Raw genomic sequence first — 25,677 nt, 5'->3', positions numbered from 1 at the left:
TGTGTTTCATAAGTTTTTGATAAATAAAAAATGTTCTCGAATAATGTTTTCACTTAAAATACTAATTAAATTGATCTAATCGGCCGTGGGTATAATTTAAAAAATGATTTTACTTTATACTAAATATCTTTCTCCTAAGTATTTTTTATTTAAAAAAAGGATAGATTTTAGGGGAAAAATACCAAGAAGAAAAATGTCTTGAAATCAATCTCGAAAAAGCTAAAAGAACCCAGACGTGTTCTTTGAATCTAAGACTTTTATGTAATGAAAATTTTTCCCCCTAAGTCGATCCTTTTCGAAATAAAAATTCTCAAAGACTTTTAGTAGAAAAGAAAATGATTCGTCAAAATTATCGCGATTAAATTAAACTAAGCACAGGGAGTTCATTATTGACTTGAAAATCAATTTGGCAAGGATCCATTAGTCGAATATAAAATGGTCTCCTAGTCAGGTAAACATATTAAAATTTCACATTTACAATAATAAAATGGGATTTTTGATTTTAGCAAAAGAAGTGAAAAAAGCAGCTTTACTTTTGATCAAGTGAGCGCGTGAGCCCTAAGCTATATACTTGTAATGTACGCTAGGGCCGTTATCGCCATTCAGTGTTAATAGTAGAAGTGCACGAGATAGCGCGTAGGTATTATATAGCGAAGTTAGCTCGAACGAGTGAAAACCGGTGCGACGATCGTTGGGTTACTTCTGGCGGTGGCGGTGGCGGCGGCGGCGCCCCCTCGCAAGAAAAGCGACGAGGAAAACGACGAGAGAGGAGAGATAGCGAGGAGAGAGAGAGAGAGCGAGAGAGATGGAAACTGGGGCCAAGAGATGCGATGCGCCCCACAGAGCTCTTTGCAGAGCTTTAGTCGCATGAAAACCGCCCGCGAGCGACAGTCGTTGTTTGGAGCTTACGCGCGACACTTGGAGCCCAGTTGATGCCAGTGTGTGCTTGTGCTGTGGTGTATGTTTGTAATACGCGATGTGGCCAGTCACCCGCGACGCTCGTGCACTGCCGCGATTTCTAGCGTTCGGTTCGCGCGCTTCCAACGTCCAGTAGTCGTCGTTGCTTCTATTTTTGCAGCTAACTTTCTCGACGCCCGTCAATCAACACGTGTGCCAGGCATTTTGTTGCTCCAGTACTTGGACAAAATCACCGAAGCATTTTTTCCGTCGACGCTGCAAAGTGCGACTCTACTTCATGAGTAAGTTTAGAAATTTTAAATTCTAAAAGACCAGTTAAAGCCGACGAGCCGTTTTTTCCGATCCTACTCGTTCGCATGTCCGTTTCAACCTCCAATGACTCTGTTTATCTCGAAAATTCACTCCAGTAGTGACTCGGAATTTCTGATTAGATATTTTCTTTTTGCGTAAAGCTACAAGTCCTTTCTCGGAGATCAGATCGAAGCTGTCAAAAGCTTCTCGTAAGATTCGCTGAAACGACGATGGAGTATTAATTGAATAAGATCGAGAAGAGAAAAAAGCGAGATAGAGACGAGAGATCGCAGTACTAAAACGTCCGTATAGGCACGAGTGCGATGCGCACCGTACACAATTCGCACATTGGAATAGGCTCTCGAGATAGGCGAATTGTCGCGGTCCGAAAATATCCCTCGGAAGAAATCTCGGCTCGCCGCCAGCATCGCGTCCTCGACTCAATATTCTGATACACGCGCGCGCGCGCGTGCAGTGAGATCACTCAGAAGCTCGAGTCGCTCAAGTTTCGCGATCGCAGGCGAAAAAGTCCTCGATTCCGCTCACTTGACTCAACTATAACTTATTTAGCCCATTCACCAACCGAAGATTCCATCGATCGCTCCGGTCAAGAATCAAAGAATCTAAAAATGGCTGCGAAAATAAGAGATAAAAGCGATCGTGATCACGAGTAATGTGGCCAATTTCGATCGTTTTTACCGGAGCTTGCAAGTTGCGAGCTTGTCAATGAAGTAGGTGAGGCGATGGTGACTTGTCGCAACTGAAACGCGACCCAAGCTAGTTATTCGTGAAAAGTTACTCAGTTTTTCAGCGATTGTTTCGACTAATGTAGCTTGCATAAACATTTCGACATTTTTGTCCAATGGTCGAAAAGCTCAAAATAGAAATATAAGTTGAGGGGAAAAATGTAACAAAAAACTATAGGTAGAGATGGGGTAAACATCGACACCGAAAATCGAACGAAGCCCAATTTTTTCCCCTCTTTCTTCGCGGCGCGTTTATAGCTTATGTACACGTACATAGCCAATGTTTCGAAAGCGGCAAAAAAAGCCAAGTTCCGATGCTGCAACATTGGCCATCTCCCACGATGGCTATCTAAGCTCCAGTATTTCTTTTGCGAGTGTCGCGCATTTATATTTATAATATATATATAAACACACATACAGACGCATGTTGTTATGTAGAAGGCAAGTACGACAATATAGTTGACAGCTGAGTGTAAATGTGTTCAAGCATATAGCACGAGTGAATATACACACGCATGCGGCCTATATATTATGTACACGCGGACAGACGTACGGGGACTATTTTGATTGATTTCTGCATGGCATTTGCAGCGGACGCGAGCCTGGAGAGTGACTTTATCTCTCGTTGTAACTGGCGTCGATCGATTTTCATGTCGCGCCAAGAGCGAGAGAGCACTTGTCCTCCTAGTTTGGTTTGCGCGCGTCAAAATGTTTTCAGGCGTATACGCTTTTACTCGCTATAATGCATGCACGCATGCGGGCTCGACCTATGCGTACGTGTACAATACATAGCCGTGTACATAGCCGTCTGCCTCGTCGAGCGATCCTTCATCTCGTGGCTTTTCCATTTATCGCCAAATGCATTGCAAACGAGACACGTGTGGAGCGGCCTACCTTGACTCCGATGCTGCAGCGATTATTATTTTCATTGCTAATGCTTCATCGAAACTAACGATAAATTTCGACCGAGTTTGTCCCCGCTTCATTTTACAACTGCTCGCAGCGAAAAGTTCTTATTTTATGCTACTGGACTTGTGCATAAATTTAAGTACGTTCATACTACTTTACGGACGTGGAGGAGCGCATATTCAATCAGCAACTTCCATCCTATAATTTGGCCAATTTTTCTCAAACTTTTAATCGTGAAGCGCTTAATTTTACGACTACCGCTATTTTTGTCGCGTAACGCAAACTTTTTCGATCCCGAATGAAAAACAAAGTTTAAATATTGCTATGGTCGAGATAATCAATCAAGAGCTGCTGAAGAAAATTTTTTCATTGTAATATTTGAGCGAGCAATTTGAGCAAATTATTGTCCAGAGATTTGCTGGCTTCATCTTCGACTTGGGTGCATTTTGCAACTCGTAAGATACACGTATCCACTGTCCTCAGTTTTTTCCCTATCTTTTCGAATCATATTTTATGCGGACTTGGCCTTTTTGTCTTTTCTCTCTCTTGCGACGTATAAAGTGTAGAACGGATTTGGAATTCGCACCGTTGCTTTTTCGAGCTGAGGTGAAATCCTGTTGCAAGGAAAAGCTCCGTTATCGGTTTTCAATTCTTCTCCTGTGCATAGTCGCGCGCGATGTCATTTTTTCCCCCTCGGTATTTTTCTCCATATACAATAATATTACACGGTTTTGCCATTTATCTTGTGGTATACGCTACTATTTCGCGTATCTCTTCATACGGAGTGCCAACAGACCATTGTCTGCATTAAAACCGTAAATTATAAAAAAAATTCATTTCTCCGATTTACACGAATGACAACACGATTTTAAAACTCTTGTCTGAAAATTGTTTTCAGATCAAATTTTCTTACGTACCGAAAAGAATTTATTGTATTATATGAAAAGCAGTTTGATCGATTTACATTTCAAAATCTCAAAAGCAGTTGTGCTATCAAAAAATGTATGAAAGGAACGTTATACTAGGCGTAAGAATGAAACGTTTCAAACACGTTTTCTGAGATTTTTATTGATTTTCAAATCTATATGAGTATCAAGATAACACTTATAAATTGAAGACTTTCACGTAGCTTCATAGCAAAAATTTTCGAAAAAACGGCTTACTTTTGCTATCATTCCTCATTGCCAGTTTAGAGAGTATAAAACATGTGTTACTTTGTTCATTATGTCAAATGAAAATACATGAAAATAGTAATTTATGCAATGGGTGCCGATGTGCTTTTTCTGCAAAACCAGTTTTGTTGAGAAAGCTTCTTCACACAAGTTCCATACAATATTTTAAAACTAGCAATACAGTTACGATTTTTCGGTAAGATTGCTATAAAGGATTTTTATATGCAAATAATGAACTTTTTCGAAGTAACGATAACGATAAAAATAAATTAAATTAGTATAGTGACTAAAAGTTAATGAGCCAAAATTATATACAGCGGATAAGATAATTTAAATGCACAAAATGGTGCACAATGAGAGTCTAGAAATGAAACATCAAGTTGTAGTTTTATGGTTATTATAATTGTTTCATCAATTCGAGAGTGCGTAGCCTCTGGAGTACACCTGTACAATATTATGCAATGCTTTTCCCGTCTAGCTAGCAATTTCAATCTACCCAGAGCAAGATCAATGTGCTTTTAAGCTAGAAAAACTGCTTTCGTCGCCAAGAGTCAAACGAGGACTGGCGCGTCACTTTGTGCCGTCTTGTGCTAGTTACAATGAGGGGAGCGACGCTTCTTCTTTTTCTTCTTCTTATTTTTTTCGGATATACGCCAACAGCCGTATCGATAGCAGGTAGTTGAGCTATTATGCAGCACATATAGTCCCTGTAATGACAATGGAGTCGCGTGCGCGCAGCTTGCAGCTAATACAGTGACGTATCGAGCGCCGTCTTCTCTCGTGGTATTTTTTTCGCACGAAAATTTCTATATCCCACGCAAAGAGACTGATTTCTGCTCGTGGAATTATCGATGTACTTTACGGGTCACGGGCTGTACATACGATTTTTCTGCGCGTAAAGCTGTTGCCGTGGCGCAAGCTCGATCGATACTCACAGAAAATTCCATTCACAACGAGTTTTTAAGAAAAGGAAAATTATCGACGAGATCTTTTACTCTGTACCTTGAGTTGGATCGGTGTGAGAGTCGAGCACCGAGGCTAACCCTAGGTCAAATTTATTCGTGAGCTTATGCTCAACGAACGATTTCAATTCTAATAATAGAAGTTTACTCTCGCATGAAATTCAAGTCATTCGATTTTAATTTTCAGATTCAAGCCTGTCGATCGGCCATCTATTGAAGCATCAGCGTCAATGAGAGGAACACGCAAAGCAAAGTGAAGGCAGCATCGAACGGCGACTGATACAAAGTCCGAGATAATGTTTGCGCTGTGACTGGAGGTCGCAACCGAGTTTCCGTAGTGCAAGCATGACAGCGTAAAGCAAGGAAAAGCAGACTGTTGCTGGCGTTGATCGTCCTGCTAAGTGGCTAACACTCGCTCGTGTGCTCGTTGGTCCAAGTGTAAATGTGAGCAGCTTGGCTGCAAGTGATCGTGCGAGGCCTCGAGTGCGCGCGGTGAGTGTCCGGTGCTGGCCTGCAGACTCCGATGAGTACTTCATCGCGTAAAGCTTCCTCGGGAGGGAGTCCCTAAATGTGCCAAAGCAAGCCTCGAAAACGATGCCGCTGCCGCCACCGCCTCCGATCAGGCGAACGCGACACGTGTCTGCAGCAGCGCCCCTTCAACCGCCGCATCAACTGCTGCTGTTGCTACTGCTGCTCGGTGAGCTTTTCATTTTTACACCTTATTCTGCTCGATATAGCTGCTGTCACTTACCCGACTTTAATACTTATTTATCGAGTAATTTCACTACTTGCCTTGGTATACAATCAAAGATCAACGACTTGATGCGTATTTCAGCTCTTAAATCATTTATCATAAAACCAAATATTTTAAAAACTTGTGTAAATTTTGTAACTTTTTCAGAATTTGAAATATGTTTGAAATTTAAAACGTTACATTTTATTACCTTTGTTTCAATCGGTCAACTGACAAAGAGACATTTTAAAAATAGTGTAGCAATTAAATCCTATACTAGTAATTCGATCTTGTCAAATTAAAGTTTTTGAGCTCAATAGTTTTAAATATTGGGAAACAAGTAAGCCGTATAGCTTTATCGACTATTACACTGAATTGAAAAAAAATCGACAAAGTTGAACATTTCTATGTGTTATTGACGTTATATCCATGTGTATTTCATACTTTATTTTGATTAATATTATTAGTTTTATGTTGAATTCATTAACGTCAACAAGACATACTTCTAACGCGATTTCTTCATCGTTGTTATTCGGTATTATGTTTATTAAAAGTTTGCTCGGTTAAATGCGAGTGAATTATGTCGGTAACATAAGATGAAAAACAAGTGCCTCATTGGTCCAACAGTAAGTTTGAGTAATTTTGTGCAAAGATGGTAGTGAAGCGAGTTGAATGCTCGTTTGAGTAAGTCAAAAAAATGAAAACCTGAATGAAAAGGAGAAAATTTGATCGCGAATTTTCGATCTTAACTCTCGCTCCCTCTGCATCGAGCCGCACCTTTTGCTCAGCACACACCGTCGGTACAGTTTAGCAGTGGCTAGCTTTTCGCTTCTCTCTCTCTCTCTCTCTCTCTCTCATTCGTATATAATCTGTCGTGGCCAGGTAAAGATGCTAATAAACATTCTGTCTGTTTTTGGAGAGCTGCACGCTCACCCAGCATAGAAGGCCCCGTGCGGCATAGGTATACCGTCTCGTATGCGACAACGCGTCGACCCACTTCCCAGTGGATTCCTGCCAGATTATCGAAATGGCCATTTTCGAGGACAGACTCTCGAATTTGATCTCACGCCACGCGTAGCAGCTCTTTATTATATGTATCTTAATGAACCGATAGCTCTGTCTACGATCTTCGCTCGGTTGCTTGTCATTTTCTGACTACGGGATGCTCCTTCGATCCAGTTCTCAGAGATTCGCACGGATTACGAGAGTCGAGATTCGAATACTAATCCTTAGAGCACCGATATTTTCCAATTCAATGGGAAATCTTACATTGCTTATAAAGAAATGATGAAAACTGAACTGTCAACATAATAATTTTTATATTTGATGATATAACATTTTTTTGAATTCATTACACGATATCATTAAATTGGATTGCATATCTTGGAGTAATTAGCACTCAGTTAGCTAGAAACATGCTAATTACGCATTCCCAAAGGTATTCGTAAAGGTACACGCGTAATTAAAAACACGCGCTACGTTTACTTGCTTTTACATATACTCAGCTAGTACGGCACTCGGCTAACTACCAGCTATACAGTCGCAGCTTGCAAGCACAAACTTGCCTCGAATCTTGTTCCCGTATGACCGAGTTCATGTGATGCACCCATTGCTTCTCTTAAAAGCTATTAAAAAAGCACCGACTGAATCACAAGACACGAGGGCACTCGTTTCAATTTTAACAGTAATCAAAACTCGACGCGCGTGGATTAATAATAATCTATTTTTCCTCTACCATGCATATTAAAACCCAACGATTTCAACGTTCTGCTCGATTCAACGTCCTCTGGCCACACCCGTGACTTCTTATATGCTCTGTCTAGCTTGTGTATTAATTATGTCTCCTGGAAGTACGTGTTGCACGAGATTAGACACCGAGGCGCAGTGCAGCTACGTTATAGGCGAGATGCATTAATCTGCGTGATGCTATCTCGGGACTTTATAATGAGCTTTCATGGTTGCGTATTGTTATATTGAAGCCACGTGCTCATCCTGAGAGTTCCATGATTAATCAAAAATGGAACGAGCCCTGGACTAAATGGTTCTTTGACAAAAAAATTTTAATTAAAAAGAAATTCGTAAAGTTGATTTTTGAATGAGTAAGTTTTAGGCGAGTGGAACGCGTTTAATGGGTCTATAGAATTTATTTCGATGCCTTTTCAATGGAAACGATTGATTCTTACTTTACGAAATTCTTTAAAATCGTTGACGGCTATTCAATATTACATTTTTTATAATACTTTGACTTAAAAATCGAAACTCTGAATCGAATATTGTATGCAACTTGTGTGGGTAAGCTTTTTTTAAATAAAAATTATTAGAGTAAGATGCATTCGGCTTTTGCTGTAATTATTTTGTAAAAAAAGCATAATATCCGTACCCGTTGCATAATGTACTGTAGCTGGTTTTATCATCAAATGAGTCAGAGAAACGATGATTTATGTTGAGAATGCTTCCAAAATTCTGGAAAATTTCTCTATTCTATTTAATGATTTCGCGAATGAAGAAATATTTTGTAAAATTTTTGCCGACCCCAAAATTTTCTAACAAAATCTCTAAAAGCCAAGCGAGCTGCAGTAAATGAGACATAGCGCTAGTTGATATTAAGAATCGTCATAGTATTGATATTTTGATTTAATAAATTAGAATTTAAAGTAATTTTATTGTTATTCAATACATTCCTTCATGTTGATCAATAATCAAAACTCAATCAGTTTCATAAATTGTTAAATTGTGATCTTATTTTAGTAGTAATAATAGAATCTGTGCAGGTTCATGATTTTCTTCTGTGATATATATATGTGTCTTTGATAGAACAGCTCAAACGTGATAATTTCCAAGTTTTGTGGTATCTTCTGATAACGCTACTCTTGTTGAATTTAAATATGGAGTTTTAGATATCTCAAAAGTAAAATTATAGTTGTATAAAGTATAAGTTACATTGATTTTTTTCGATAGGGTGTGAGCGAGGAGGAAAAAAGCATAGACTTTGATTCACAAAAGCAGATGGGTCGGTAATTTTGATGGAAAAGGAAATGAGATCAAGTCGCGTCTCTTAAGACTGCTGTCGACATCGCTGTCGTCACGTATAGAAAGTCACAAAGTGTGTAATCTTAGCCTCGTTACGCGAGTGTCAATGAGCTCTCAAGCCCTCTTCCTCCGTTCATTATTCGCTAGTTCGCTCTAAATCGATTACTCTATATCTTTTTTTCTTTTTTGCTTTTATACGTACGTTTTTTCTCCTATCGCTTTTATGGCTCGAGTTTTAAGATTATATAAATAAACTCTCACTTGCATAGGAAGCCGTGTGCAACGCCGACAACAATAAATGCGTTAGACGTATACAATCATGCGTGAGCGCACGATAGGTGTATGATTGCACGGAGCTCGAGTCAATTACAAAAGGTCGAAAGTCGGAGAAGAGCTTTCGGAAAGTAGCTGAAGCATGTCGGCTTGTACGCGTGGCCTGCTTACGCCTGCGGTCCGACATTTTCACCGAACCAACTCCCGACCCTACGGATTTTGGATCCGGAAATGAGAACAAGAGCTGTGCACGAGAACCGCGAATGTGAGCGAGGAAAAGTTTTAAAGTCATCTGGCCGCTAGCGTAGCCGTGGCCATAGCTCGTGCGGTCCGCGCCAAACCGAGAGCGAGCGAGAGAGAAAGAGAACGTGCCGGTCGTCGGACGCCGGATGTCTACCGGAGAATGCCGGGCGCCAGTAAGATCTGCATTACCCCTTTCGCAGTTTGCACGCATACTCACCCGTAGCTCTCGCTCCTGCACTAGTGTGCGCAGCCACCCACGTCTAGCGTATACGTTTATGCAAAGTCCAAGAGTTAAATCTTTCTCGCTTCTCCCATTCGGAGCTAGAAAAGCGTGCCAGTATCGCGATATTTCATTTCGGCAAAAAAGCTGCCACCCTCCATGGTGTATGTACTGCTGAGCGAGGAAATGAGTTGGCTTCGTTGTCATTGTTACTGATGATATCTGTCCCGTTCCCGCTTTGCGGCCCATATATATTTCTTCGAAATAAATGGCGCTACGTTATGCAATTATTCAAAACTTGTCTATCAATAATTTATTTTCGGATTTGAAAAAAATCCATTTAAAAACAACATTTTATTAAAAACGTCTCTAATTTTTCCGATTTTTTCGATGCATCAAAACTATAAACAAAATTATGGAAGAATTTTAAAATTTAATCAAAAGCTATCTTATTCGATTACCACTCCAGACATTTTTTCAACTGGTTAAAAAATGTCTGAACATTTTTTTCAAATTTGTACTCTAAAATATATCACTTCATATTTTTTCAGCAAAAATTCAATCACTTTTAGAAATAAAAACCAGTTTAATACTATATTAAGTCTCTTATTTTCTCTTATTTTCCAAGTTGCATAAATCACACGTATTGTTTTATTAATTCTACAATTTTTTTGTTCACTAGTTTTAGCAATTTTTATTTCGAAAAGAAATGACTGCAATTTTCCATTTTTGTACGCTTTTCAATACTCTCGGAATTTTTCCTGACCGTTAAACTCGAAGGCTCATGTCAAAAATTGAGGAGGTACCTGCTGATGTTTTGAGAATATTATTTCTGCGCCTTTTTTGGTAATGAAGATTTAAAACGAACTCGAATAGATTTTGAGTTTTATGTTTCTTCCTGTCGTAGCAAACTTTTCAAGTTGGCAGATCTCTCAAGATTTTTTTGAAGTTATTCTGTACCGAGATAAGAATTTTGAAATATTAATTGTCAGAGAATCCCTCATATATTTGATACACCATAAAATGCTTTAAGTACGAACTGAGATCAGTACATAATTAAAATAATGTTATTTTAAGATTGCACAGAGCAAGTACTTAACGAATCTCGATTCATTCGTTTTAAATGTTTTATTAATTAATTTTATTTAATTATTCTGTAGAAAATTTTAATTCAGCAGTGTGCTCTTGTAATAATTTTCAATTTTTCGAAAAATACTTTAAAAATCTTTTATCATCCTTGAATAATCATATTCAATGCGCTCCTATTAACGTTCTATTAGCACTTTCTTAAGAGCTTTATGTAATGATTCAAGTAAATGGGTCCTACATTTTGTTGTCTCCGGTTCAATATAAACCAATTCATCACAAAAATGTAGGAGATCAATTAGTAGACAATCTGAAGAAACTCTGAGAATTTTTTGGTCGCGAGATTCTGGATCAAGGATAAGGCTTGAGATTTCAGGCTATTTTCTGCTTTATGGACCTTTTCCTGACGTTTTTAGCACATTTTCGTCACTTATTGGCGTTTCTGAAAAAGAGTGATGCATGGTCCTGAAAATCTACCAAAATTCTAAATTTAACTAGGATTCTAAATTGAATAAGGAGGCCTCAATCGACAAAATTCAAGATAAAATAATTTTTTTATGCAATAGTATGACAAAAATACCTTTTTTTGCACATTTTTTAATGGGCAAAAAGCGTTTTTGGACACTGGTGTTAAATGTTTCATTTAAAATGAAAGTATTTTTTACTTACTACTGCATAAAATTTTTTTTTTAGTAATCGATTTTCCAAATTTTTTGGGGAGGCCAGAATTTTAGCGCGAGATTCATTCAACGCGAAATATATAGATCTATGATATAGGAAAGAGGAAGCCAAATTATATAAAAAGAGATTTTGAACGGTAGCAATGCCATTTAAAAAAAAGTTGTTAGCAGACTACAATGAACTGTTCTGTTAGGTATATAAATTGTTAAAAGTAGTTAAATGCAAAGTTTTTCACTTGGCATTAAAAGGAGTATCTGCAATTAAGCAGTACAGCTAGTAGTTAGTTAATTATCTGTTAACGCTGTTAGAGAATACTAACTATCAGTGGTAGAGTGATTTTATAAAAATACCTGTCAACAAATAAATTTGCTCTCAAAGTAATGAGTAATTATAGCAGATCTCGAATAATTATCATGTAAGTAACTAAATAATTACAGATTATCATCGATTATTTATCATTTTTTTATTTCACAATTCAACATGGTATAAAATCTACTTAATAATCGAAAAATTAAAGCAAGGTATAAGTGGCACATAAAAAAGAGGAAGACGCTCGTCGAGAGAACTTGGGAACAAACGATCCGGTCCTATAAAGACGATTTAGATTAGGACATTCTCTCTCTCTCTCTCTCTCTCGGTCTCTCTAACTCTCGTTGTAGTATAACAGCAGTGGTAAACGATTATCCGCAAGGGTATTGCCAAATTTATTGTGTGCAGAAACGAGAGAAGCAATTAAGAAACAAGTCGATAGAGAACTCCATGAGCGTATAATATACGCTGCTTACGAAAACTAGCACTTTCCTATGTTCATTTAAATGGAAAAGTGGTAGTTTTCGTAAGCAGCGTCGATATTTGGTAGGCACTTTTTACGCGTTTGAAATAAATATCCGATGAACGAAAACTATTTGATGAAAATTGCTTGTTAATTTTTAAATCTTTATGCTACTTTGCTAAAATCATGCTACGTTTTGTTTGACGAGCAAAGTAATTTCAATTATAAATACAGTTTAGTAATACATTCTTAAATTTGGATAATCAGTTCGGTCGTTTAATAAATTGTCTCGTAAACGAATTAATTGCAGAGATGAGAGATTAAAATTCATCAAATTTTCGCAAAATATGTACCAAACTTTAAAAAAACATTCTATTCAAAATAAATGAAAAGTGTTTCGAATAGAATGATTCTTGCCTTGATTAAATTCTATATTTTATTTTCGGTAGGTTCAGACTCAATAAAACATCTCATTATGAAAAACGCCTAGCACTTGCAGAGTTTAAGTTTCTCTTAAGGCCTGAATGTTGATAGCCAAAGAAACAAACGACTGAGGCATTAGGTTTCAAGTATGCAGCGTTGAATGATAAGAAAAGAAGGAAAAATGTCGAGAGGGAATAATTTGTGGCTAAAGTAAATTTTTCGTTGTTCCAGCAAGCACGAGCGACACGGCTAAATGGGGCTCTGGACCGGCCATTACCGGCAGTCATGGGCAACGCGAGGTGGTGTCCTTCATCGAGCCTGAGTCCAATGCGGCGTCGACGCTGGTGCGATCCACCCCCGAGACGAAAAGCACCTCGCTTCCTGATCGGGAACCACCACCGTTTCTCTTACAATTCGATAAATTTTACCAGCGTCATTCCGACGGCACATTCGAGGTAGTTGAACTTTTTTATAATTTAAATATTGGTACTAATAAATGTACGCGTTTGAACTCTTGCACAACACTTGCAGTAATCTTGTAGTCTTTATAACAAAACATGCTTATTATGAGCGTTGTATAGGTGCTACTATGACACATGTCCAAATTCATCGTGCACGTTTTTACAGAGCTTAATTATTGTTGCATTTTCAATGTATTTTATATTTATTTATGTCTTGCAGCTTTTTGCAGAGATTTATAACAAAATAATGAAAATTAAGTAATAAGTTTTTATAATATTTGATAAATTTTTGCAGACATCGTACACGGCGAAAAGTGATACTGATCCCGTTACTTGGAGTATCGCAAAAGCCCTGCGTCGCATGCGGAGAGAGGATCAAGGAGCTTGCTACAAATTCGAAGAAGGCGAACCACTGAAGCAGGAGTTTTACAGTCCCAACTACCCGGATGTTTACCCAAAAAATATGAGTTGCTTCAAAGTTTTAGAAGGTCAATATTCAAATAAAGGATGTGCCACGTAAAGTTGATTATCGGAAAAAAGCCCTGAAGCGCTCGCGATAACCTAATTCTCTGGTTAGGGCGTCATCGTGACTTAGTTAAATCAAATCGGTCGCGAGCAGATATCTTCGCAACGCGCGCGAGGACAAAAACAAACGGGTGGAAAGAGTAGAGGAGCGCGCGAAAGAGCAGAGAACGAAGCGTCAGCATCGGAAATTAATGGCTGGCCAGAAGTCGCTGGGAATCGAGGCAGAACACGTAGCTTGGGCGGGGTTTCTAGCCAACTTAGCCATTTCCCTCTTTATTTTTTCTCTCTGTCTCTCTCTTACTCGCATTCCTTTTTTTGCGATTCAACGTCAATGTACAGCATATTCGAGTCAGGGTCGAGTCGACGCACCGTGTGTCGTGGTATATTTTCAAGTTATTGCACAATTAATGCTTTTGTGAAGGTCCATTCGAAAATAGTTCTTGCAAGCCAAAATGCTTACAAATAAGGAAAGACTTATCTAAACATGAGCGTTGAAATTTTTATTTTTTTTAATAACACATTTTCTTACATATGTTTTTATTCGTCGTAGATAATTTCAAGGTAGAAAAGTCAAGTTGTGGTTTAAAAAAAAAAACCTATTGCTTTTGTAGCATATGCGTAATTTTTGCAAATTATATCCTTTTCATTTTGATTGAATTTTATAAGAAAAGAAAATGGATTGCAATATTTCAAGTTGGATTGTACTCACGCGAGTAAATAATATTGATTTGTACGTATAGTCAAAACAAATTGGGTAATTAAAAAAGGTTGATATTGATTATAGTTTTGGAGACAGCGACAGGGAATTAAATTTGGGGTAGTTTCCACGTTGCAGGAGGGTGCAAGCAAATTCACACTTGGAATTGACTACGCTATCGTGACCGTAGTTGCAAATTACTTGATAACTTGATTTTAGTGCTGTTACTTGTTAAAGCAGGAGTGAGAGAGAAGGAGAGGAAGAAGAACCACAGGGCGATATTTCCTTACTATACTTGCTGATCTGTTACACAATGCTCCGTTGCAATATTAGTATACTTTTGAAACAGCAACAACAGTACAGTTTTGGTTTCCTACGTTATTGAAGAGACTGGTGCGCAATCGGGATATAATGCGCGTTTGAATGTTGCCAGATAAAAAATTACAGTTAATGCCCGCGTTAATCACGAATAGAACAATTAGCTTCTTCGTTTATCGATCGAACTCCTGAATTGAAAAAGTTTAATATCCGCGAAAGCTCGGCAGTAATCACGGCAATCCGCGTTTAACATGCCAATTCCAAGATTACGCTGACACTCTGCTTAATCGAAATCCGATCGGTAGCGTAGAGCCCTGCGAAAATGTCAATGGCTGTACGCGTCGAATAAATTATTCGGTAGCAGCGTAAACGATTCGCGACCATAGTTGGCGACAGAATTGAATGTACATTAAGTCATCGAACTCGACGCTACGAGTCATACACGTATAAGCAGCATATACGGGAGTTGCGGCGCGCTCACGGCAGTTCTCGTAAGCGCGCGCGATAATGAGCAGAAGCGGCGCGTATTAGTCGCTGCAAGCTCGCAAGCTCGCAACAGCAGCAGCAGCAGCAGCAGCAGCAGCAGCACTGACGAGCTGAGCGTCCAACTTCATTTATGACTCGCTCAACTTGATAATTCCGATTCCTCGTGGACTTGAACTCGTTAAATGAGTCCGCTCGATTGCTCTAACGAAGGAAAATCCGATGAGTCGAGGCTAGCGCTGGCATGTCTGCAGCTTGCAAAACTCGATTTCCGATACGCATTTTAAGTGCTGACGCTGCTGCTACTGCACGCGGCCGCGGCTCCTTACGCTCCACGAAGTCACCGAAGCTTCGCCGACGACGCGCTCGCACGTACAAAAGACGCATCGGAGAAAATAATACAACAGCCTGAGCAGATGAGTCGAATTGGTACTATTTGCTGCGACTCGAGATCGAGGCTCGCGCAAGCTCGAGCTTGTACTAGCAAAAGTTGAGAAAACTGCAGGCGAGAACGACGCAGGAGGGGGGGAGTAGCGGCGGCCAAATCATCGCTGGCGGCTCGAATTTGCGGTTTTCTGCGAATGCCCCGACTTTGCAGCTTCAACGAGGCCACGCGCTGACTCGCTCGCGCGATATTGTTCACTCGAGACGACTCTTTCAGCTCGAGCTTTTCCCTCGCTCGCATTCAGTCTTCGCATCTGCGTCTGTACTCCGTACGGACTAAGTATATCGCTCTGCGCGCGTACGCCGCTCGATGCATCGGATCTCCGTCGGAGCGGAAATAACTTGACATTATACCCAGGACTTTGGTGATGTTGCAGCGGCGCCGCGAGCCTCGTGCAATGCTCGCTCTCCGACTCGCTTCATATCGGCTTTATTCGCCTTCACGGCCGACATAACATAACGTAAACATGGCGTATTTTTAACTAATTATTCGGCCTCATCTCGACAGCTCGAACTATTACCATTCGAAGCTTGAGTCAAATCTCGTTCTCATTTCGACGGGGCATCGCTGCAAGCTAAATCGACTATCATTATTGCACCGTACAATTCGCAAATATGTATGGTTTATGCAAACAGTTACGTACAGACAGAGGATCGGCACGAAGGAGCACTTGCATGCAGTTGAGCCGAGTACGACTGTATATCTGACAATCGATGGCGAGCATCCGTCGAGCTGTCGGGACTAACTTTCTCGGCCATCAACTTGTCTGTTTGCCGCATTGCAACAGCCCCGAGAGATTGTCCCTTGACTTCGCCAATTTCCAACGATCGTGCATCTTGCGATTGCGACTTCTCGAATCTTACCTGTGCGTCGAGCGAGCCCATAATGCTTCGAGCAAGTGATCATTTGTTTTACTGTCCATCCTAATTTATCTCCGAATAGGCGCTCTTTACTCCGTGATTGTGAGCCACTTTTTCATGATGTCAAAAGAACATTAAACGACAGCTGAATCATCTCAAAGTACCGTTAGTGTTTAATCGCTAATTTATTCCAATTATCGATATAACGATGTATATTGGGTAAACCGCCTAGTTTCCAGTGCTCAAGGAAATTTTTTTTTCATTGCTTGGGCCTGTTAACTTATCGTCCTTTCATTTAATTAATTAATAATTAATTTTAATTTTACTTACGAGGAGATATAATGAAAATGTAGAAGAGTTTCAATTTTTCGACACAAACGATTTTTCTCACAGTTTTGATGAAATATCCCAGAGCGTGAAAAAGCTTTAGTTACTCAACTTGTCTAGCATTCAAGAGAATAAGATGCCGTTTTGAGCCTTTATTTAAAAATGTCCAGATAAATCGAAATAATTTTTAAAAAATTTTTCGATAGTTAAATGTGTTCATACCATACCCGATTGACAAAAAAATTCTACCCAAGCTTTGAAATTCCAATTAAACTACTTTTTACATAATACATAATATTGACTGGCCACACGATTCTGACATTTTTTATCAAAATTTATCTATGCAAAGCAGAATTTTGAAAAAAAATGTCTCCACTTCCAAGAGCTTAAATATGACATTTAGCATTAATAAAATATATATTTTAAAAATTTGTCGTATTTTCCCGCGTACATTAAGCTATAGGACACACTTTTTCCAAATTCTGCTCTGCTCAGGTGGATTTTAAGAACCCATAGATCAATTTTGATAAAGAACGTCAGAATCGCGTGGCCAGTCAATATTATGTAATATGAAAAAAGTAGCTCAATTGAGATTTCAGAGCTTGGGTAGAATTTTTTTGTCAATCAGGTATGATATGAACACATTTTACTATCAAAAAAATTTTTTGTAATTATTTCGATTTATGAGGCCACTTTTAAATATGAGCTCAAAACGCCACTTGTCACCTCAAAGCTCTGTGCACTTTTTGATAAAAAGAAGAAAAAGTTATTAAGTTCAGAGTATGTATCCAAAAATTAAAAAAAGCCCGACAAGTATTTATTCTATATTAAAAGCGAGTATTGAACTAATAGCTCAAATCAGCGATACCTCCACATCGACTTCACGTCTACAATTATATAGCGTGATTTGAACCATGATGAAATGTTGAAACATATATTCGTAAATTTTGCTAGAAAGTAAATTTTCTAACAGAAAATTAAAATTCGACCAACTCAAGCTTCTCTCGGATGCGAGTCGATACTTTATTGGCTGTTTTTTCGGTTTCTTTGGGAATCTCGTGCATGGACAACCGCTCATAAGAAATATTTTAGCCAAGTTCTCAATTTTCTCAACGTTTTCAAAACCCTCCTCGTGCATTCAATATCATATATTGCTGTGGGTAGACGCCGAGAACGATAAAGTGAATAATAACGATCGATATGGGCCAGTGAGTTTATAATTCTTGCGGATAAGCCGAGCGCTTACGTGCCAAGAGAGCCAAGTATTCGGGTTACCTTCTATGCGTTACACTACATGGTAATACTCTCCTGGATGCCGGTAGGCTGGACGCAGATATCCACTTCTTGCTCCACTTCTCGGTCGCGTGCCAACATTTTTTCTCTGTCTCCGATGCTCTGGCTCGCGCGCGATTGTCTCAGGACATGCCGAGCTCGTCACCTGTGACCTTGCAATTAAATTTGTCTAGATCAAGGTTCAACCCTAGGAAAATATGAAAAAACAAGTTTTATTCATTTGAAGATGACTGCTGTTTTTTTGTTATAATTTAGTCAGACAAATTAACTGTCCGATCACTTTGAACTAATGAAATCTTAAGGGAAAATGAAGTTATCGACTAGTACTACCGTTAGCTCGTACAATATGCAGTTTATATTTTGCAGCTGATCCAGGGATGGTGCTCAGAGTCGAATTTCGAGACAACTTTGAGCTGGAGGATCAAGAAAAGTGCATTTACGACTTTTTGGAGGTACGCGACGGAAAGTACGGATACTCTAGGCTTATAGGGCGCTTCTGCAGGGCGTTCCCCTTTCCAGAAATCACCTCGAGTTCGAGGTATCTCTGGCTTCACTTTCGTAGCGATAACAGTATTCAAGGAGCTGGTTTCCGAGCGGTATGGAGCATGATACCAAGGCCCTCTGGTAAATAATGTCTTTGATGTCTTTTAATTCCAGTACGAAAATAAATATATATATATTTTAATGTAAAAAATTTCCAAGTAAAAACTCCCGAGTCCGAGGAATGCGTACTCAACGTAACGAATCAAATGGAGTACGAAATTAAGACGTCGGAAATCGCGGATCGAAAGAAAATCGCCGTTGAACAGGGAACGGAGCTGGATTGCATTTGGAACATAACCGTACCGGAAGGTTGGAAGGTAAATCGCATAAAATATTTGGCTTGGGCTTGGATAATTCCAATAGGTTTAATAAGCCGAGTCTGTACGTTTTCAGATTCAAATAACATTCCCTCAATTTCATCTGGATAAACCAAACGAGTGCGACATCAACTACGTGCAAGTGTACGACAAAGAGCCATCGATGATAAACAATCCATCGCTGATCAATAATTTTTGCGGCAGTATAGCCGATCTCGTGACGAGCAAAGGAAACGAAGCTTATCTTCGGTTTTTCGCCACCAAAGCTGCCATGAACAGCAGTTTTGAGGCTACCATGACTGCCATACGCGAAAAAGAAAACAAAGACAAAGGTAAATACTTTGACCGTTGATTCAGCCAACTCGATGCGCGATAGAAGGTACACATTCAATGCTTAAAATTTTGATGACTTTTAGCCTGCGCGGACGACGAGTTTGATTGTCAGGATGCTTGCATCGCGGATACTTTACGCTGCAACGGCCGACCCAATTGTCGTTACCGTTTTGACGAGGATGCCGATGTTTGCAGCGTGAGTCGTTTCAGTTAATTCTATACATTAGTTATATCCTCGTTAATAGTAATGATGATAATTGCTTTTTGACAAAACACATATTATTTACAAGTTACGTACTCTTACACTGATATGAAAAATTTCATTGCAATAAGAATTATTTTTACTTTAAATATGTCATAATGAATGAGTGTGACAATCGAAAACACCGGCATTATTTTAGAGTAAATTAGGAGCAATTAAATAAATCTTAGAACCAACGCCGATACTCCCAATCGTCACACTGATTCATTATGGCATATTTAAAGTAAAAATTTTTGTTGCAAACCCGAGTGAGTTTTTGGCAATGTGATTAAATTTTCTATCAGTGTATATTATGAGGGGGAGAAGCTTCGAAGCATAGTAAAGCGTACTCGGAATTTCATGAGCAAATTTTCGAGTGAAAAGCTGTACTTAGCTTCTCTTCAAAGTTCATCGCTACAAATTGGCGAACAATGTTTCAAGATCTTTATTGCTAGGAAAGAAAAAAGTTGCAGTGGAAAGGAAAAAATTAAGCGGTGAAAAATAAACGCGTTAAATCATTTGCTCGCGAGCAAGCATTACTCGTTCGCTCACTCGTAAATCATGAGTTCCGTACAGCCTCCTCTTTTTTGTATAATCCAGGCAAAAAGTTGACTCTTCACCGGGTGGTGTCGTCGCCACGAGATAAGACTTTTTTTCCCTCGTCGTTTGCGTTCTCAAGCACTCGGTCGACGTAGCCACAATAGCCTCCAAGAAAGCTCGCGCTCGACTGCCGCTTCATATGGTAAACTAATTCATGGCTCGACTCTGTGCAATGGAGTTTTTTTTCCACACGGAGCTCGCGGGGAAGCGCCTCACTCTCGACACGGTGGCTTTTATACGCTCTGCATTCCCGACGCTCACACGTTTAGCTGTACGTACTACGTACTACGTACTACGTACGCGGGGTATGTGCATATACTTGGCAAGATACCAGTAACGTACAAGAGGCACAGGAGCCCAGGCTTGCTCGTAACGAGCGGAAGGAGTATTAATCTAACGAGAAATAATGCTTTATCTGGCCGCTTCCACCTCTAGGCAGGCTTCGAGGGTGCATGTGCGCGCGAGCGGAGAATGTATGTACTCGCACGTGAAAACGCCCGTATTTATGGCGCGGCCCAACCGCTACGCCTTATGCATGTAAGCGGAGGCAGAGAAATGAGCAATGATAGGAGTCGCGAAAATAGTATGTTGTGATACTGCCGCCGCACGTGCACGTGACTGCATTTGCGTTTCTTAGCAGGCAAAGGCCGAGTCGCGTGGCAAGTGAGAACTCACCCAGCGTCTGTTCGACATTCTCGCTTCTCTCTCCTTACTTCTCAATTACGATGGATTATTACAATTTAAATTATACCTTAATTAGAGATAGCATACATTGATTAATTTCGCTTTTTATCCGTCCAGGGATTTACTATTTATTTTTCACAAAAACTTCAAAAAATATATTTTAAAAATAAATTCAAACTTGCATCGAATTTTCATGTACAAATATATTCTCGATATGTTTCGGTGTAGCTTATAATTATCAATTTTTTATTTTTTTGTTCTCCGCCGGTAATGGAAAGTCTTAACGAAGATTTAATTAGGTAGTTGGATTTAAGCTTGCAGCTTACGTCTCAGTTAATTTTGTTGTTGTTGCTGCTTCTCACCAGACTCCTTTGCAAGAGCTCAATTCCTGATTTATAGCGACATGCTGTGTTTTCAAGCTTTCAAGCTTGATGTTAGATTTTACGAGTTCATTGAATGATCACTTCTTGCCAGTAATTTGGAACTGTCACAGTTGAAATTTTACCCTAACTTCAGCAATTATTAGTATATTATATTTTAATAATTTTTTTTTATACTTTGTCGGTTAGGTGCTACCGCACCTTTTGATTACAATACAGAAACATGTATTTGTGGGCCCGAACTTTCCGGATCGATCCAGGATTATTCCATCTTAACTCGAACTTATTAAACAACGTAAATCAAAATTTCTTTAGCAGGTTTTTTGTCAATTGAACCAAATCTTATTTATACCACACTATAAACTTGAATTTTCTTTTGTCTAGCATAAATAAAAATGTACGAAAATCCATTTCAAAAACTAAAAATATAAACTTGAAAAAAATAATGTTTTAATTGTATTATTTTAGACAGAAAAAACTGGTTTCAACGTGAACTCGGAACACGTGATTATTATTCTTGTAGTCTTCTCGATACTAATGCTCGGATTATGCTGCACGTTTTGCTACAACTGCGTCAGAAAGCTTATTAAGGATCATAAAATCATAAAGGTGAGTTGGAAACATTACAATAAAATGTATATAAATGAAAATGATTCGCAGTTGAAATTGAGTTGGATGAAAACAATGAGAAGCGGAGCATTGTTTAAAAATAATTTTCTGGAGCCTGTACAGTATTATAAACAAACTAATGATTTGTTGCTGCGAGGATCATTGTAATATGGATTGGGTGCAATGTGCGCGGCGAAAGGAACGTTTAAATCATTGACACGTCAAGCGCCTTGGCTCGGCATTCACGCAGTGGGCACGTATAATGGAGCGTGAAAAGTCTGGCAAGAGCAAAAAATATAATACCCTGTATGCATCGCATGTACGCGTATAATATATGGCTGTTAATGTACGAGTTGAGTACATGCGCAGGAATGAAACACGCGATCGCACATAGACGCGATAAAAGTACAGCGAGAGGACTGCTTTGAACTCACGGTTATGGGAAAGGCCGCCGGCGTAGATGTGCGCCCGGACAGGCGCGGTCTCGCGGAATATATTTATGATGTGTCGTCCGCCGACAGTTGGCAGGTGTATCGTACGCAAAATATAGTACGCAGTTGGATGCTCGAGTCTCCACGGCACGCGCTCTGAATTTCAATAGAGCCGCGCTGCGTGCGGCAAACAGCCATCCATTTTCGCGCTACTCTCTGCACTTTTTAATCAGCCGAATGCTCGGTCCAATGCAATTAGTAGCGAATTCGGCGTCAGTTTTTGTCCAGTCCGATATTCGACTCGCTTTGCAGGCGAATCAGCCACTCGGCCTGTCAATTTACCAAAGCGAGTCCGTATTTTTTGCCATTACAGGAAACGATCAGGCAGTCGCGAGAGAACCGCTTGGACGAGTTGGGACGCAAGAGTACGCCTTGCTCGATGGTCGAGCCGTGCATGGAGGTGCACGGAGGCGAGCGGGCCCGCTCGAGCGAGACGCCGAGCCTCGACGGCCAAGCGGCCAATTCCAGGGACGGCCAGAGCCGAGCCTCGATGCCCCGCCAGCCGAGTCTCGGCCACTCGCTCGACCTCAGCGACATACATCAGAGCAACAACGTCAGCAATGCCACGCAGGAACGACGCACCAAGGTCGTAGGATCGCGCGAGACCCGCGACATGGAGTGCCAGACGCGCGAGAGCATCTTCGAGTCCGGCCTCGTTCTCAAGCCCATCGCCCATCCCGTCTTCACGACTTTTGGCTTTAACAACGTACGTAGACTAAAAATCCACAGCTCCTCTTAGCGGGCGGGCAGTTGAATAACGGACGATGTTCGATACAGTCGGCCGAGCCGCAGCGGTCGTCGATGGAACGAGGAGGCGATTCCACGAGTCGCCGCGACAGTCCAGAGCCCCCCCGGGCCTACAAGCTCGCGTCGCGAGAGCCGAGCCCGGTCGCGGCCGTGCCGCCGCCGCCGCCTCCGCCGACGAGCTACCAGTGCCCGGTGTGCAACCCCCCGACGGAGCTCTGCTTCCGACACAGCCTGACGCCGATCGTGCCCGCCCCCCACGGCTGGTCGGCTCACGAATCCAACTACAGCTCGGACGAGCTGGCGTCGCTGCAACGAGCCGCCACCGGCGCCGCGAGCGAGTCGCCCGGACCGGCGAGCAACAGCAGTGGCAGCGAGTCCGCCACGGCCGGGCCCCCCTCGAGCGTCTTTGGCCTCGTCCGACAACGGACTCTTGGCTCTGGCGAGCACTACGGCTTCATCTATGGCCGCGACGGCTCCACGGCCGAGCGAGGCTCTCTCAGCACCAGCGCCTCCGGATCTCATAGGTCTGGCCTGGTCAAGCCCGTCAAGTGTCCCCAGGTGACGGACTCGCAGTTCAAAACCGAGGCCGTCATCGAGATTGACCAGCGTCAGCAGCGGCCCTTTAGCATTGAGAGCACTAAAAGCGCCCCCGATGTTATAGCTACTCACTGACGCAGGCCCATTGGACAGTGGAATTCTGATTTTACGTAAGCTACTGCACTATTCTCTTTGTTTGTTTGTTTTCAAGTTTGCTCTGAACTTTAAAATGACAAAAATGACCATGCCATTTCAAGTTTTTTAAGATCGAGATTTATGATAAACGTTTTCCATGTAGTATAAACCAACTTTGTGATATAATTTTATTCATTTACCCGCAGAGATTTTCACCAGTCCTACGTACCTTTGAATACTTGTCACCATGTGAAATCCAAAGTAGCATCCGAGCTGATAAGACGTTCTATGGTTTCCTGATCAAAAGTACTTTCCACGTTAGAAGGAGATTCCGTGGTTTCAAATGAAGCTTTTCCACATGATATGTATAGAATGACAACAACTGGAATGCCCTGTCCAAAACATCCTTCGACTCCTTGTAAATTACACGATTATAATCGTTGTAAACGTCATTCTTTTCTGTACCGTACTTGGCCACGAAAAGTGACTATTGGTGATTCGAGTATGCTGACTAGGAATTTTGGTACCCAGTGTAATCTTAATGACTACAGGGCTGTTGATGGTTCTTCAAATACTGTTACTTATGTGAGGCACAAAAAAAATGATTAAAATGCTTATTTTTATGTACTATATTACATCAATGTTACGGTATATTCGAATTTTTCATTTACATTAAACAATTAACAAGACCAATTTTAATAAATTTTTGATACCGATTTCATAGAAAATTTTGGCCGCAATAAAAAATGGATTACTTTTTGTTCGTTAAACAACATTAAGAATTATTTATTGATATTTTTAAATTGATCTATAGATTGTACATAGTTGACTATCATATTATAAATAAATTTTCATACCATTGCAGCCGTCAAACTGTTATACTACGAAAATATCAAAATTATATGTGAATTAAATTCATTTCTCATTTCCATTATTGTGTACGAATGATGCTTCGAGAAATCCAAAAAAATTAAATTTGATAAAATTGAATATTTTATAGATTTATAATTTTTATGAAACAGTAAAAATATTTATTATTGTTATATATTAAAGTTGAATATAAACCGTGAAGATTTTATGTGTATCATACTAAAAACTATTGAATAAGATAAATTGAAAACAAATTAAATAATAATGTAAGATTTTATTAATTAAAACATCTTGTAAATATTTTTGGTAAAGCAATAGCCATTTGTTAAATGTATAAAAATAAATTGAAATTCATAACAATGTGAAAGTATCATGTTGACATGTTTAAAGTGTAGTTTTTTATGTATACCATTGTAGTATATTCTCATTATAAATATATGTGTTGCATAGAAAAATTGAGTGTAAAATATATTTTGAAAGGTTTGTCATGTCCACGTATTATAGATAAATTTATATGAGAATCATCATCAGATACATTCATTATCATACAAAGTACATGAGGTAAATGAATATAACGTTTCCTTTAGTTCTCAGTGCGTACGCTGAAGTCCAATTATTTTGAAAATATTTTAAATAAATTGTTTAATTTAGTTTTAATATAAAAGTTTTGCCAGGAAAATTAAAACTTTAATATAAGTCGTGTAAAGTAATTTAACTTTTATACTCGTCAAATTGCTGTAATCTCAATTAGATTACTTGATTCAAAAACCATTATTCACTTCAATGACGAAATTAATCATGTTATTTTCTATACTTTACATAGTAATGATGCGTAGATGATCAGATCAAAATGATTCCCAACTAGAAACTACCGCTCAAATATAGATGTGATACATTTTTTGGGCTCATTTTTAACTATTACTCGAATAATAATATAGTACATAAGCTTATGAAAGTAAAATTAAAAAATTTAATTTTAAAGTATAGAAAAACATCAGAAATGATTATTTGAACATTTGCAAATAACGTCATTAAAATAAAAAGTTATTTGAAATTTGCCAATTTCAACATATTTTTTTGAAATCGTAAAAATTTTACGCAATAAAGGTTAATAGAAAAAATATTATTAAAAGCGTGTCAAGTTTTACAAGCGATGAATAATATTTCATTTTATTGAACATAGCTATTGATTTTTCAACGAAGCAATTTTAATACTGAGTTATTCAAGACGTGAATTAATTATATTAATCCAAGGGCTTTTGATATGATTGACACATAAACGATCCACTTTCTATCTTTATCAAAATTCTAGCAGTAACGAT

General features: G+C 39.4%; 1 protein-coding gene across 1 annotated transcript; it reads left to right on the top strand.

Moving 5' to 3' along the window:
* Positions 1-890: 890 nt before the first annotated feature.
* On the top strand, positions 891-24,734 carry LOC106659424. The gene is made up of 12 exons (XM_014381989.2): positions 891-1,199; positions 5,186-5,695; positions 12,691-12,914; positions 13,216-13,408; positions 18,235-18,492; positions 18,571-18,728; positions 18,805-19,060; positions 19,145-19,257; positions 21,435-21,575; positions 22,380-22,772; positions 22,844-23,520; positions 23,692-24,734. The coding sequence occupies exons 2-11, from the start codon at positions 5,593-5,595 to the stop codon at positions 23,483-23,485; spliced, it is 2,481 nt and encodes an 826-aa protein (XP_014237475.1). The 5' UTR covers positions 891-1,199; positions 5,186-5,592; the 3' UTR covers positions 23,486-23,520; positions 23,692-24,734.
* The last annotated feature ends 943 nt before the right edge of the window (positions 24,735-25,677 follow it).

Source organism: Trichogramma pretiosum, unplaced genomic scaffold (genome assembly GCF_000599845.2).
Source record: "Trichogramma pretiosum strain Unisexual culture from Peru unplaced genomic scaffold, Tpre_2.0 scaffold34, whole genome shotgun sequence".
NCBI classification, from domain to species: Eukaryota; Metazoa; Arthropoda; class Insecta; order Hymenoptera; family Trichogrammatidae; genus Trichogramma; species Trichogramma pretiosum.
Note: the sequence above shows the minus strand (reverse complement) of the source record. Positions and strands in the feature narration are given on the sequence as shown.